At 36.5% G+C, this 15,417-nt stretch overlaps 1 protein-coding gene across 1 annotated transcript in view; it reads left to right on the top strand.

Annotated features, from left to right (window-relative positions):
* TMPRSS15 (transmembrane serine protease 15) overlaps positions 1-14,846 on the top strand; it is a 118,146-nt gene extending 103,300 nt beyond the window's left edge. Inside the window, exons 22-25 of the mRNA XM_059165275.1 lie at positions 4,703-4,884; positions 6,123-6,218; positions 9,365-9,504; positions 14,078-14,846. Of these exons, the coding sequence (XP_059021258.1) occupies positions 4,703-4,884; positions 6,123-6,218; positions 9,365-9,504; positions 14,078-14,233 (574 nt within the window). The 3' untranslated portion in view covers positions 14,234-14,846. The remainder of the gene's footprint in view (positions 1-4,702; positions 4,885-6,122; positions 6,219-9,364; positions 9,505-14,077) is intronic.
* The last annotated feature ends 571 nt before the right edge of the window (positions 14,847-15,417 follow it).

Here is a 15,417-nt window from a genome sequence, read left to right as displayed (position 1 = left end):
CATCTTTAGCCTGTGTCAGACTGGGGCTCACCTACCCAGTGGGCTTATCTCCTGTTCTCATCTCTATAGTTTTTCCTTGTTTTACTAGAGTGTAGATACTTTGAGACAAATATATTTTTAAAAATTATCCCCTCCTCAGCTGACTGATTTTTCTGAAAGCTTCTTCTTTCTCTTGGCTTTGAGTGAATGGAAAAGCCAGGGAGGATTCTGTATTACTCAATATCCCAATAGTAATTACAAAGTGCAGATTCTTGTGTCCCACTCCAACATTTCAAATTAGAATCTCTGGAGACAGAAATTAGGAATCCAGATTTTTAGCAAATTCTTCAGGTGATTCATGAAATTGAGTATAACTGGCCAGGGGTTCTCAAGTGTTTCTTCTGAAAGAAGGCACTAAGATTGCAATAGGATGTAGTTGTTCTAGTGGTGCTTGTGCTAATGTGAGCTTGTGGTGGAGAAGCTAAGCAGATAGACAGGAAAAGTTATGTAGAGCAGAACCTGAGAGAGAAATGCAATTGAAACATGTTGGAGGAGTATCTCCTTCTTAATGTACGCCTTACAGATAGATGCAGGAGAAAAAAAAAAAATGAGAAGAGGCTATTTCTCCATGTAGCACTATAACAACTTTGGAACTCATTAAGAATGTGTCAGATTAATACTGCTGTAACTTGTATTTAATTAGACCAGTAGCTTGAAGCATGTATGCTTAATTTTCACAGTCCATGGTTCATGGATTGGTTTTCTACTCCAAACCTTGAAATAACAAGAGAAAATGCTGATCAGTAAACTTTGGGCTGCCTATAAGCTCTTTCTTATCAGTACCTAATATTTATTGTTCTCAGAAGGTGTACAGTACTTACAAAAGAATTTGGGAGATTAGCTACTAAACTGCGTTATTTTTTCTTAACTGCAATTTTTTTTGAAGATTTTATTTACTGATTTAGATAGTGTGTGAGCAGAGGGAGGGGCAGAGAGAATGGAGGAGAGAGAAAGAATCTCAAGAAGATTACCTGCTGAGCACAGAGTTCTTTTTCTTTTTAATAAAGAAAAATATTTATTTATTTATTATTTATTTATTTTTTATTTATTTTCAGCACAACAGTATTCACTATTTTTGCACCACACCCAGTGCTCCATGCAATCCATGCCCTCTATAATACCCACCACCTGGTAGCCTGACTTCCCACCCCCCACCCCTTCAAAACCCTCAGATTGTTTTTCAGAGTCCATAGTCTCTCATGGTTCACCTCCCCTTCCAATTTCCCCCAACTTCCTTCTCCGCTCTATCTCCTCATGTTCTCCATGCTATTTGTTAAGCTCCACAAATAAGTGAAACCATATGCTAATTGACTCTCTCTGCTTGACTTATTTCACTCTGCATAATCTCTTCCAGTCCCATCCATGTTGCTACAAAAGTTGGGTATTCGTCCTTTCTGATGGAGGCATAATACTCCATAGTGTATATGGACCACATCTTCCTTATCCATTCGTCCATTGAAGGGCATCTTGGTTCTTTGCACAGTTTGGCGACCATGGTTATTGCTGCTATAAACATTGGGGTACAGATGGCCCTTCTTTTCACTACATCTGTATCTTTGGGGTAAATACCCAGGAGTGCAATTGCAGGATCATAGGGAAGTTCTATTTTTAATTTCTTGAGGAATCTCCACACTGTTCTCCAAAGAGGCTGCACCAACTTGCATTCCCACCAACAATGGAAGAGGGTTCCCCTTTCGCCACATCCCCTCCAAAACTTGTTGTTTCCTGTCTTGCTAATTTTGTCTATTCTAACTGGTGTAAAGTAGTATCTCAATGTGGTTTTAATTTGAATCTCCCTGATGGCTAGCGTTAATGAACATTTTTTCATGTGTCTGATAGCCATTTGTATGTCTTCATTGGAGAAGTGTCTGTTCATATCTTCTGCCCATTTTTTGATATGATTGTCTGTTTTGTGTGTGTTGAGTTTGAGGAGTTCTTCATAGATCCTGTATATCAACATTTTGTCTGTACTGTCATTTGCAAATATCTTCTCCCACTCTGTGGGTTGCCTCTTTGTTTTCTTGACTGTTTCCTTTGCTGTGCACAAGCTTTTGATCTTGATGAAGTCCCAAAAGTTCATTTTCGCTTTTGTTTCCTTTGGAGACATATTTTGAAAGAAGTTGCTGTGGCTGATATCAAAGAGATTACTGCCTATGTTCTCCTCTAGGATTCTGATGGATTCCTGTCTCACATTGAGGTCTTTTATCCATTTTGAGTTTATCTTTGTGTACAGTGTAAGAGAATGGTCGAGTTTCATTCTTCTACATATAGCTGCTCAGTTTTCCCAGCACCATTTATTGAAGAGACTGTCTTTTTTCCACTGTATATTTTTTCCTGTTTTGTCGAAGATTATTTGACCATAGAGTTGAGGGTCCATATCTGGGCTCTCTACTCTGTTCCACTGGTCTATGTGTCTGTTTTTAGGCCAGTACCATGCTGTCTTGGTGGTCACAGCTTTGTAATAAAGCTTGATATCAGGTAACGTGATGCCCCCCATTTTATTTTTGTTTTTCAACATTTCCTTAGCGATTCGGGGTCTCTTCTGATTCCATACAAATTTTTGGATTATTTGCTCCAGTTCTTTGAAGAATACTAGTGGAATTTTGATCAGAATAGCATTGAAAGTATAGATTGCTCTAGGAAGTATAGACATTTTAACAATGTTTATTCTTCCGATCCAAGAGCATGGCATGGTCTTCCATCCTTTTGTGTCTTCTTCAATTTCTTTCATGAGTGTTCTGTAGTTCCTCGAGTACAGATCCTTTACCTCTTCGGTTAGGTTTATTCCCAGGTATCTTATGGTTCTTGGTGCTATAGTAAATGGAATCGATTCTCTAATTTCTCTTTCTGTATTTTCATGATTAGTGTATAAGAAAGCCACTGATTTCAGTACATTGACTTTGTATCCTGCCACGTTGCTGAATTGTTGTATGAGTTCTAGTAGTTTGGGGGTGGAGTCTTTTGTGTTTTCCATATAAAGAATCATGTCATCTGTGAAGAGAGAGAGTTTGACTTCTTCATTACTAATTTGGATACCTTTTATTTCTCTTTGTTGTCTGAGTGCTGTTGCTAGGACTTCTAATACTATGTTGAACAAGAGTGGTGAGCGTGGACTAGATGGTCCTAGTTCAAGTCTCTGCCCCACCACTTAAAACTACCAGCATCCAGGTTGTTCTCAATGTAAAATCCATAGCACGGTGGCAAAAGCAAAGAGTTGATGCAAAGTAGTACCCTTGCCACGAAATAGGCTCTCCGTAAATGGGTCTTACTCTCTTCTATAAAGCATGTCGATAAGTTTCCTCTGATTTTAATGCAGTGTGGTTATCGGTGGATGTCTCCTGGATGCTTAGACATTCCCTGACTTTATTGATGCCGGTGACTCGATCAAACACGATCCTTTGTTTAATTTCAACAAAGTAATGGATAGGTAAAAAGATAAACAAATGGACTGGAAATAACTTCATTCCTTTTGTGTATTTGTAGGTGACCTGGATTCTAACAAGTTGAAAGACCCCATTAAATGAGGCATTTGTAACGATTAAGAATTAGATCACTAGCTCTTCTAAAATAGCAGTTATTGAATTTTGACTGCATTGTGAATATGGCTTAATTGGCTTAATTCCAGCTGTCCACTAGTAGTTTCTTGGTGTGATGATGTTTCAGGCCAAAAGCACAGCTGGAAGTCCCTGCACACTTTCAAATTATCATTTAATCTGCCTAGAACACAAATGTTATCCTTTACCAATTCATTATCAAGGACCAACATTATGTGTGGAAAATTATTCAAGTTCATTGAATATGAAAATTACTCGAGTTGGTACATCAGATTATAAATATAATAGGTTTTATTGCTTGTCTTAACTTTGTGTGAATTCAATAACCCCCTAAATAGGAGAACTCCTGAACCTCCTTACTGCTGGCTGGGGCTTTCTGCAGAGACCCTAGACCAAGATACAATCTCCACAGTGGAATGGGGTCTCAGGCAGTGGTTCTCTAAGTAGGCCATACAGTAGGATAAACTTGGAGATTTAATTTTAAAATGGAGATTTAATTTAAAAATTTAAAAAACCTAGATTTTTGAAGTCCCCTCTCTCCATTCCAGACTCATTAAATCAGAGATAGAGAAGGGGAAGCAGGTTACACTGTTATTTACAAGAACTCCTCGTGATTCTAATGTGAAACTGAAGTTTTGAAACTCAATCTAGAACTAGAGGTCAAGATATGATCTAAGGGAAGTGATAGAAATGAGCACTAGTTAGGGTTCTTTCTGTGATCTAACCAGAAGAATAAAAAATTAAAGGAAATGTTTTTAAAGAAGAATCATTCAGAGAAATTCAAGAATATTTTAGGATGGGCACACATAGTTCTGGAATATCTACTATGAGCAGCATCTTTAGAAAGTAACAATGGTGGGGGCACCTGGGTGTCTCAGTGGGTTAAGCCTCTGCCTTCGGCTTGGGTCGTGGTCTCAGGGTCCTGGGATCAAGCCCCGCCTGGGGCTCTCTGCTCAGCAGGGAGCCTGTTCCCCCGCCCCCCCGCCTCTGCCTGCCTCTCTGCCTACTTGTGATCTCTCTCTCTGTAAAATAAATAAATAAAATATTTTTTAAAAAAGGTAACAATGGTGGATGGAGGGTTTCTTACACATCTTTTTCATTATCTTCAGGAGGAATTTAGAGCCATCCAAGTGGGAAGCAGTCCTAGGCCTGCATATGACATCAAATCTGACTTCTCCTCAAATAGTAACTCGATTTATAGATCAAATCATCATAAACCCTCATTATAATAAACGGACAAAGGACAGTGACATCGCCATGATGCACCTTGAATTTAAAGTGAATTACACAGGTAAAAGACATCAGTTTTAGTCATCCCATCTGGTGAAATCAATTCAAAATTAGATTTGAAGTATTATCAGTACCAACAAATTAATAATCCATGAAGGTTGGATAATTTGTTATAGAAATCATTATAATTTAAGTGGAATTGGGGAATGGAGCAAAACATATTCAATTATTTTCATCAAGTGTTTGAATACAACATTCTAGAAAGTTGGCCAGCAGAATAAAATATTCTGAGCCCCCTGTAAATAGTGAACTCAAAGGAGCAGCATAGAGAAAATAAGTCATGTTCCAATGCATGCCTTCTGTATTTCTCATGTGGAAGAAAGCCAGGTCCATCTACCACAAAGGGTAGAATAGGACAAACTGAGAGAAGAGCATATACTCTAGAATGAAGTTTTTAAAGGCAATTCAATAATATTAATAGAATGGCAGTTGGAAGACTTTCTCCAAATACCTAGGTGATGTGCAAGAAATCACCTAATGGAGTGAACGTTATCCTGAAGGGCTCTACCCAACTCCATCCTTTACTCCGAAGACTTCCAACCCCTGGTGAGGATAAAATGGTGCCATTTCTGGGTTCTCATGGAATTTGGTGTACACATGTCTTAGAGCACTTATCAAAGGCAGACTATTACTGGATTAATTAGGTAGCCTAATCCTTGAGGGTAAGCACCCTATCTTACTCATTTTTGTGTCTGCCCTGGGTCTTAAGTGTAGTGGGCGCTTAATAAATGGCAGGCAGCTTGTAAATTGTTGGAGAAAGGCTTTAAAAGTCAGTGACCAATGCTGATGCTTCCATAAGTGCACTGTAAAACAATCACCTAAAAGCTTTTTTAATGTGGAGATAATTGAGGAAAATCAAAAAATCTTCAGAACATTTGTTCGAGTGTCTTTTAATTGGCCCTGAAGAACAGCCTTCCCAAGATTTTCACACAGCTGACACGGTAAATAGCATAATTACTTAAATAAAAATGATCAACTCTAAAACTAAGACATTGTTTACATTCTTAAAGTGTAATTAGGAGACAATGTAGAAAAGGATCCCAAAAGACCACCGGGGTTACCTAGTCCATTGTCAAAAAGTACTGCCCTGAGATGCTTCTTTCCTCTGAGACTGATGTCTAAAAAATGTTCAAGCAGCATAAAACAGAAATACAAGTGTTTTAGATAAAATGTTGAAAATAATTGATTTTTAAAACTTGTTAGAAATGGTGTTTGTCTGTTTGTGTTTTGTTTTTCCAGATTATATACAACCTATTTGTTTACCAGAAGAAAATCAGGTTTTTCCTCCAGGAAGAATTTGTTCCATTGCTGGCTGGGGGAGGATTATACATCAAGGTAAATCATCAGACTCAATAAAAGGAAAATGCCTACTGATAAGAAGGATGCTATTGCACTATCCTGTGAATATTTTCAACATCTTTTGCAATAGCTCTTAAAAGCACTGTCTGACTTAAATTCATATGCTATACTCCTTATTGGAGGAGAGTTCAAGCATCCCCCAAACTTCGCACCTGATTTTGGTATTATGAAAATTACTATGATAAAGAGAAAAGATATATCTGTTTAAGTGAATATTACAAACATTACAAAATTTATTTTTGTAAAGCATCTGGATAAAGTTTGATCAAAAGCCAAATTATTACCTGTTACATTTTTCAAATCAGTAAAACTATCTTTATCACATAAAGTCCTTACACTCCCATTCCCTAAAAAATGAGAAGGGAATCCCCTTTAACTTCACCATGCTGAGTGAGCCTACTCAGATGTGGCACAAATCTTACAGTAAAGACTATAAATTCAGCGGTTAGCATTATTTAACAGGATGTTTTCCAAACACATAAAAGATGTATATTAAAACTAACAAAACGTAATTTTTTTTTTTTTTTTTTTTTACAAAATCTAGTACTCTGTTCTCTCTTAATGTAACTACAAGGCATGTTGGTTTCAGAATTCCTGATAGAAGGAATAGAAGTCAGTGACTGACTGATAGAAGTTATTCCATCTAGGGCAGAATTTTGACTACCCATTAAAAATTAAGCAAAAAGGAAAGGCACTATATAGTCTGGTGGGAGAACCAGGCCTCTAGAGTCGCAATAGATCATGGCCAAGATATTTAAAAAATCTTTATTACATAAGATGAAAAGCCACAGAATTTTGTGGAAAGGTCAGCTACCAGAAGCAAAACATTCACAATTAAAACTTCCTTTTTATTAACTGAACATAATAAAATTTAAAAAAATACATAAATATTAAAAATAAGTTAAAATACTAAAATATTTTAAAATATTAAGTTGAAATACATAAATATTTAAAATATTCTTAAAAATAAATCAATTAATATTTTTTTAAAAAACCAACAAGAATAATACCCGTCTTCCTTGTAAAAAAAAGGGTGACATTCTAAGTCAAGTCTTTGCCTGATGATTTCAACAGGGTTTCTCCATGGCAATTGCATTATGTCACTGAAATACCTCATGACTGCTCTCCATAAAATGTATTGAAGTCAAAGGCAGTATCTTCTTTTATTTCCTCTGCTTGAAATATGCCATGATTTATTAAATTTGAAATCTAAAGAGTAAGAATGATTCCTAGATAGATATTTTCTCTATCTGACTTCAATTAAAAGACATTTATGGCCACAATGTAGACTCTTCAAAAACAAATTATCCCCTAACAAAATTTAAGGCTCTTTATTCCATAGGAAATGGGTATTTCTTTTGGAACTCAGTAAACTTGGCTCACATTACTTATTGTTACTAAAGATATGCATTTAATTGACTTAAGAAGGGTCTCTAAGAGTGGTCTGGAGTCAAGGAAAATCAGTGTCTGAGATCAATTTCATTTAGGAATAAATGGTCAGATCATGTTTACATACTTCCTGGGCGATGGAAATTTTAACGAATTTTATGAACTTTGTCTTATGATTTCCAGCTACTTAACTGTGTAAAACCCAGATCCCCCCCGCCCCAATTGTTATGAGTATATTATCATAATTAACTAGGAAAACCATGAATACATCATTTACTAGGAAGAAGTGAAGTGATATTAGTCTGTTAAATTAAGGCAGTTAGGAAACTTAAAAGAACTTTATTGATATTTTTATGTATTTTTAATGTGTGTATTCTCAATTATCCTTATGGCAATTGTGGACAAATAAATATTAAATATAAGAACACTGCTCAAATTTTTCTTTAGCAAAGAATTGTATCGTATACCCATCCAATCTTTTTTATTCCTTGATGAGCAGTAAAATGGGTTTTGATTTTATAATAGCTTATAATAAAAACTAGAGTCTACCAGCCCATCATTGGTCTTCATAGAATGAGTAACAGTGAGATGCTGAATTCCCTCCTCCATCTTCACGTCTTAAAGTCCAATGTCAAACTTTCAAAGTCATCCAGTGATTAGCCGCTGGAGTCACTGGCACCAGCCGGAAGTTGCCACTTGTGCACATCTCCCAACTCCTGTTCACTGTGACGCTGATACCTTGAGTGTTTACATCACGCAAATGATACGTATTGGGATTTTTTTCCTTGAAAACCTATATTAGACGTTGGCCAACACAGCACTGAATTTTACATATACTGCTTTGCACCTTATATGCATACACACATGTCCATGTACACACACACACACACACAACTTTTTTCCTGTTTAGTGTGTGGATTAAAACTTGGGTGGAAATGAAGTCACTACAGTTTTACAATAACACTGGCTGTCATATGCACTAAGTTATCATCAACTTTCTGCCTCTCTTGTGGAAACACATAGAATTGCTAATTATTAGAAAGTGCTTCTCAGGTGTCTTTTCTGAGGCACTAGACACCTGCGGGCTTCAGATCCCCCTTGGAATGAGTATTTCAGTAAACAGAGTCATGCTTGCAGTAGATGAGTCATTTTGTGAAAAGCGTGGGAGTACACCCTGTTACAGAATGCCTCCTTTCTCTTCAACTGGGTGTGGATGACAAGCTGATTGCCCTTAGACCAGGGCACAGTTCAGCTGAGCTTTGTCTTCTGTTCCGTGTGCACCTGCTCATTCACAGAGTCTCACAAAGTTGCTGAATGCCATTATCAGGGAGCACCTCTTCAGGTGTCAAATGAAAAGCCTCCTGGATTTCAGAGTCATTGCTAATTTCCATAAATGAAACTCCTCGTGTTGGTGGGCTATTTTTCCCCATGAGCAATACCGTAACCATTTAAAATTACTGCAAATTCCTAAAGCCTGTCTAGTCCAATCCCCAATTCCCGTTAGCCCTTGGAAACAAAAGGAGTGCTTTTCTGTTATCCATTTGGCAAAATCCACAGATGGGCTTTATTATGTGCTTTAAAAATACTAAGGTTCAGCATTTAGTTTCACTATCTATGCACACAGTACTCGATAATGAGAGTGAACTGTTGAAATAAATAAGACCGATGGCGGCTCATTCAGGGATGCACGTTGATCCCTTCTGACTGGCGGGTCGTATTTCCATTTTGAACAGGCCCTACTGCAAACATATTGCAAGAAGCCAATGTCCCTCTTCTATCAAATGAGAAATGCCAACAACAGATGCCAGAATATAACATTACAGAAAATATGGTCTGTGCAGGTTATGAAGAAGGAGGAATAGATTCTTGTCGGGTAAGTATGTAAAACTGTTCACTCTACATTTCCAGAAAGCATTGCTCTATAATGATTTTATGGCTTTGCAATGATTTGGGAGTAAAAAAATCATCAGGCTTTTAACTTCATTTCTTCTTTTACCAAACTGTGACTTTTTAAAAAATTTGTGGCCTACTTACATAATATTCCTAGGGTGGATGTGAGCATTAGAAAGAAAACTCATTTTTAAGGAGAAATACTAAGATCAGATAGCTTTAGAGCTGAGGCATAAAATATGACTGTGTGAGAGAGTCAGGTAAGTTATATAGTGCTGACCCACTGTTGAACTTGGCTAAATCTAATTCTAATTCTTTAAAACCCTATACAGATTTCAAACAAAACACAAAAAAGGGAGTCGGAAGGCCAATTTCACCTATTGGCTTCCAATTTTCAACCCTGGTTTTGAGTCTGGGGCATGGGTTCAGGGATAAGAAATAATTTTCTGCATAAAACCAACCTGGATACCTTGGTTAGAACCCGTTTGTAACTAACCACTTGTAGGAAAGTTAAAAACTAGAACTTACTCAACAGCCTGGCATAAATCTGGACCTGGAGCCCCTACACTAGGATTTTCATCTTATCATTGATATTTCATTTTAGAGATGTAATCACATGATTTCACTGAATGTCAACATGGCTATATATATGATGTATCAGGAGTTTTTGACTTACATGATCACCAGAGAAAACTCCTACTCACAAATTACCCTCACTGAAGATAAGAACATGTTATCACTTGAAATAATGTAGCCATCTATTAGTGCCATGAAATCCACATGCAGTCAACAAATAAAAGATAAATTCTGCCAAATCTTAGAATTATTGTTCATTTTTAGGTGCAGTGTGGAGTAGTCACGAAAGCATAGACTCTGGGCTCAGACTAGTCTTATTTATTATTATTATTTTAAGATTTTATTTATTTGACAGAGAGAGCCAGTGAGAGCAGGAACACAAGCAGGGGGAGTGGGAAAGGAAGAAGCAGACTTCCTGCCAACCAGGGATCCCGATGCAGGGCTCCATCCCAGGACCCTGGGATGGTGACCTGAGCCTAAGGCAGATGCTTAATGACTGAGTCACCCAGGCACCCCTCTCAGACTACTCTTATGTTACCCTTGCCTAAATACTTATGGGTGAGACTTTGGGCAAGTCACTTAAGTTTTATTTAGAGGTTTAAAAATCAGGTAATACGTAGAAGGCATTTAAATAAGCACTGAAAATATTAACAGTTTTCCCTATGAGACTTTAGAAATAAATCTTCTAGCATGTTTTCTGTATTTGAAAATTAATAAGATGTTGATGCCTTAACATCTGCTGGATTAGATTAAACCTGATAGCAGTAATGAACAAAGTAATAATTTACAAATGTGGACACAGCCATTTGTACCATGGGAAAATCTTTCACTGTTAAAATGCAGATAACTTGTTATATATACTAACATCTATGTCAACGTAATTCGACTTCATACAAGAATTTTTTAACAGACACTTAAGCAGATGAATCTTTATATGTATGCTCTAGTTAAATCAGTGTCTCAAATCCTGTTAAACTTTCAGCCTAGTTTTACATCTATTCTGTATTGTTGAACATTTTCAAATTCAAGACAAATAAGACAGCTTTCTTCTTGCTTAAAATTTATCTCTGGATCTTAAACGTTCCTTTTAAAATGAAAAGCATGCTAAAGGTAATATATATTGCCACTTAGAGGAAGATTTATAGAATTATTGTTCAGGAGGGAAATCAGCTGTACAACTTCAATTACAGTTAATGGGGGTTGTGTGGCAGGTGCCTCATGCACGAGGTATAAAATATGACCATGAATGCTACTGGTATTAGAGTTACATTAAGCCAGTCACTCGTGCCAGATCTCTCAAATCTTATGTTTGGGTCTAATTTTTAGACTAAGTATGTTATTCATTCGCAAGTAGGAACATCTCCACACAGGGCAGGATCTGATGTAATATGTTATCATGATTGAGTGATCCATAGTATAAAGGGTCACATGATCTTTGTTCATCTTTAATACTATTTTATACAAAAGGACTAGCTGATTAAATAAGAATATCTTTAAAATTATGGATATGCTACAACTGATACATCAGTTGAATGAGCTCTTTTGAAACATTATTTTCCCCTTTACGGTGGCAAAGGATTGGCCTTATTAGTTATTCATACATTCTTTTTTTTTTTTAAAGATTTTATTTATTTGACAGATAGAGATCACAATTAGGCAGAGAGGCAGGCAGAGAGAGAGGGGGAAGCAGGCTCCCTGCTGAGCAGAGAGCCTGATGCGGGGCTCAATCCCAGCATCCTGGGATCATGACTTGAGCCGAAGGCAGAGGCTTAACCCACTGAGCCACCCAGGCGCCCCAGCATTCATACATTCTTAAATATCTTCTGGCTTGCCAAAAGCTTGCATGTGTGGGGTGGTTATCCAGATTTTGAGGCCTCACAAGTGGCTGTAGAAGTCCCCTCTATATAGGACAAAGTGAACTACACAAAAAGCAAACTCATTTTGCTAGCTATGTAGACCTTTGTTCTATTCCAGTGGTGTTCCAAGATGGCCTCCAGCCCAGCAGCTCAGCAGCACCTGAGAACCTATTCTAGGAACAAATTCTCAGGCCCCAGCACAGACCTGATGAGTCAGCAACTCTAACCCTGGGACCCAGTAATATGTGTTTTAGCATACTAAAACCACTGGTATGACAACATAAATTTTAGGTTGATACTTCATGGTCTGGACATTCACTTATATTTTTGAAGTCCACACTTCCACCATCTCTGAGATGGTGGAAGAAGAGAAAGTCTTCCTTGAACAAATCAGCAAATTAAGGCATGAAGTTATGTAACAGAACTGAAATGGTAGAGTTAGATGAGTGAAGTGTCAGTCCCAGCCATACAGACAACCCAACTGTTGGGCATCAAGCCTCCCTGTGGATTGTTTGAATATCTGCAAATGATCCAGCACATGTTGGGCAACTTAACAACCTGTTCATGGAGTCAATGTCTAGATTCTATTTTTTTTTTTTTAACCAAAGGGCTTCTTTTCAAAATACCCAAACAGTTGAGGTTTATTTTTAATAATCTCTGAGTCTGTATTAAGGATATTAAGGATGTTATCCTTAACCATCTCATAAATAATTCTGGACCCAAATTATAAATTACGGGTTTAGGATATAGAAATAAAAATCACATTCCCTGCCTTCAAACACATTTGTTACATTTAGAAAAGAGGTAACCTATGTTGCCAGTGCAATTTCTTTTCCTCTGTACCCAAGCAAGAAAAGGTACTTTTATACACCACATTTTTTCCCCTTAAACATGGTCCCAAAGATAATAAAGAATCAAGACAAAAAGTCTCTCAGGATATTTTTCAACACAAACTCAGGTTGAAATATTCTATTGTACCAGGGATTGCAGCCAAAGTACACAAGACTTGAAATTCCTTCATAAATATAAAAAAAAAGATTGAAAATTTTGCACAATAACTGTAAGAGAAATATCTGCCAATGCCATTATTAAGTAATGGTATGATAAATTTGCGTTATGTTCTTTTGCATTACATACAAATACTCAAGCAAATGAAATATATGAAATTAACTCTAGCAGAAGCTGTTATAATTAATATTTTCAAAAATTAAATAATTATTCATCAATTAAAATCTGTGAAAATACGTGTGCTTACCGTAATTTATATCCTTGACATACCTATTCCCATTGAAATGTTAAGATTTTTTTCAAATATGATTGTCTAATGACAAAAAGTTAATGCTACCTAAAAAAACTGAAATCAACTTTCTGTGGGAGTTTTTAATTTCTTTAACACACAGCGTGGAATAAGTGTCTTTTCTGCAAAGCCTCTCCCAGTTCTTAGAACATACTTCTTTTTGTTCCGTCTTTTGTTTCAAGTTTTTATTTAAACTCCATTTGGTTAACATATAGTGTGATATTAGTTCAGGATTAGAATCTAGTGATTCATCACTTCCATACAACACCCAGTGCTCATCACAACAAATGCCCTCCTTAATCCCCATCACCCTTAATCCCCATGCCCCCACAAAGCTCCCCTCCAGCAACCCTCAGTTCTCTGTAGTTGAGTCTGTTTTATGGTTTGCCTCTCTTTTTTTCTCCCTTATGTTCATCTCTTGTTTATTAAATTCCACATAAGAGTGGAACCATATCATACCTCTTTTAATAAAATTATCAGCTTTTAGTATATATTTTGGTTGGGATTCTTCTCTTAGTTGTGCCTTAGAGAATTTCTTAATGCCTATCAAAATGCCATAATGAAAGTAAGGAAAGTTTTGCTATAAAAGTGCTTTATGAAGAGTTACATGCAAATTATGTTTTAGTTGTCAAGAGTTTCTCTGTGTCCTTTCTGAGCAGCCAAAAGTTCTCATTCTTAATGGAGAGTGCTGGTGAAGAGATATACAGATGACTTGCAATTAAATCATATTTTGCTCTTTAGTTTTGAATTGATGCTAAAAAATAACCTTTGATGTTTATGCCAGTTGACAACACATCTACAATTTTCTTTTGCAATTTTCTCTTTAGGGGGATTCAGGAGGACCATTAATGTGCCAAGAAAACAACAGGTGGTTCCTGGCTGGTGTGACATCATTTGGATACCAGTGTGGACTGCCTAATCGTCCAGGGGTGTATGCCCGGGTCCTGAGGTTCACAGAATGGATGCAAAGTTTTCTACAGTGAAGTGTTTCCTAAACCAACATGAAAGTCATGCTGTTTTCCCATTTCACTTGAAGGATCATGGAAGTTGAGACTTTTATCAAAATGACTTCTAAGAGAGTTTATTCTTACCTAAGTCACTGAATGCTGAAGGGTGAGGGCAAACACACACAAAAAATAATACCATACAAAATAAACTAACACTCTTTGATTTCATTGTGATCAGCTAATTTTTCACAGAGGTCCTTTTCCTTGTTTTTAATCATTTTTATCAAATTCTCTCATTCAAAGGAATGCTATTGTAAAACATATACCATATACTTAAACTTTGGCAAAATTAGGAAGAGAGGTGAAGTAAACTGTTTTGCACAGTGTGTTGTTATTTGAAGTAAACTGCTATAAATGATCTAGTTTCAGAATCTCAGTATTCTTTCCACTTTTCTATCATTTGCATTTTCAATTCATCTTGAGCATATCCTTAATATTTTCCCCACTCATTAAAAATACGTATTTTAAGTTCATGTCACAGAGAACTAAATTGATTGCACAGCACTCTCAAGCTAATTAAATAGCAAAAAGCATAAGTCTCTGTATCAACCTTATATCAAAAAGAGGAGTAAATTAACTGTTATTGTCATTCTGTTATTGGCTCATTTTTTATCTGCATTAATAATACCATCTATTTATTTCGAGTTAATATTTTTTAACTTTCCAAAAAGTAATCAGACATATCAAAAAAATGCAATTATTTCAAATGGGTTTTTTTTAATCTATGTTTTACAGTGAATGTTTTTAACATGTGCAAAAGTTACTTAGACACAGCTGAATCACCCATTAGAAGGTCAAAAATGTGGAATAAATGAATTTGCCTCACTGCTTTAATCTCTTGGATCATCTCCAGAGTAAGTGCAAACTTCAGTTTAGCTTACCACACAAAAATCTATTGATTTATTTGGGAAGACAAAATTTACACCTACTTAACACACACACACACACACACACACACACACACACACACATAATTGTATGGGTCTATATGGTCCAAAGTAATATAAGAAAGAGTAAGGTTTAAAGGCATATAGACTGGGCCTATGGAAGAAGCCACATAATTTGGGCTACATCTGAAAGGAATGACTATGATTGATGTATTGAAGAGGCATGAGGACCAGGGGTAGGGGTTCAGGGAAGTTCAGGGATTGAGGATAGTA

This window comes from Mustela lutreola, chromosome 2 (assembly GCF_030435805.1).
Source record: "Mustela lutreola isolate mMusLut2 chromosome 2, mMusLut2.pri, whole genome shotgun sequence".
Taxonomy (NCBI): Eukaryota; Metazoa; Chordata; class Mammalia; order Carnivora; family Mustelidae; genus Mustela; species Mustela lutreola.
The sequence above is the reverse complement of the archived record's forward strand: the minus strand, read 5'-3'. Positions and strand labels throughout refer to the sequence as shown.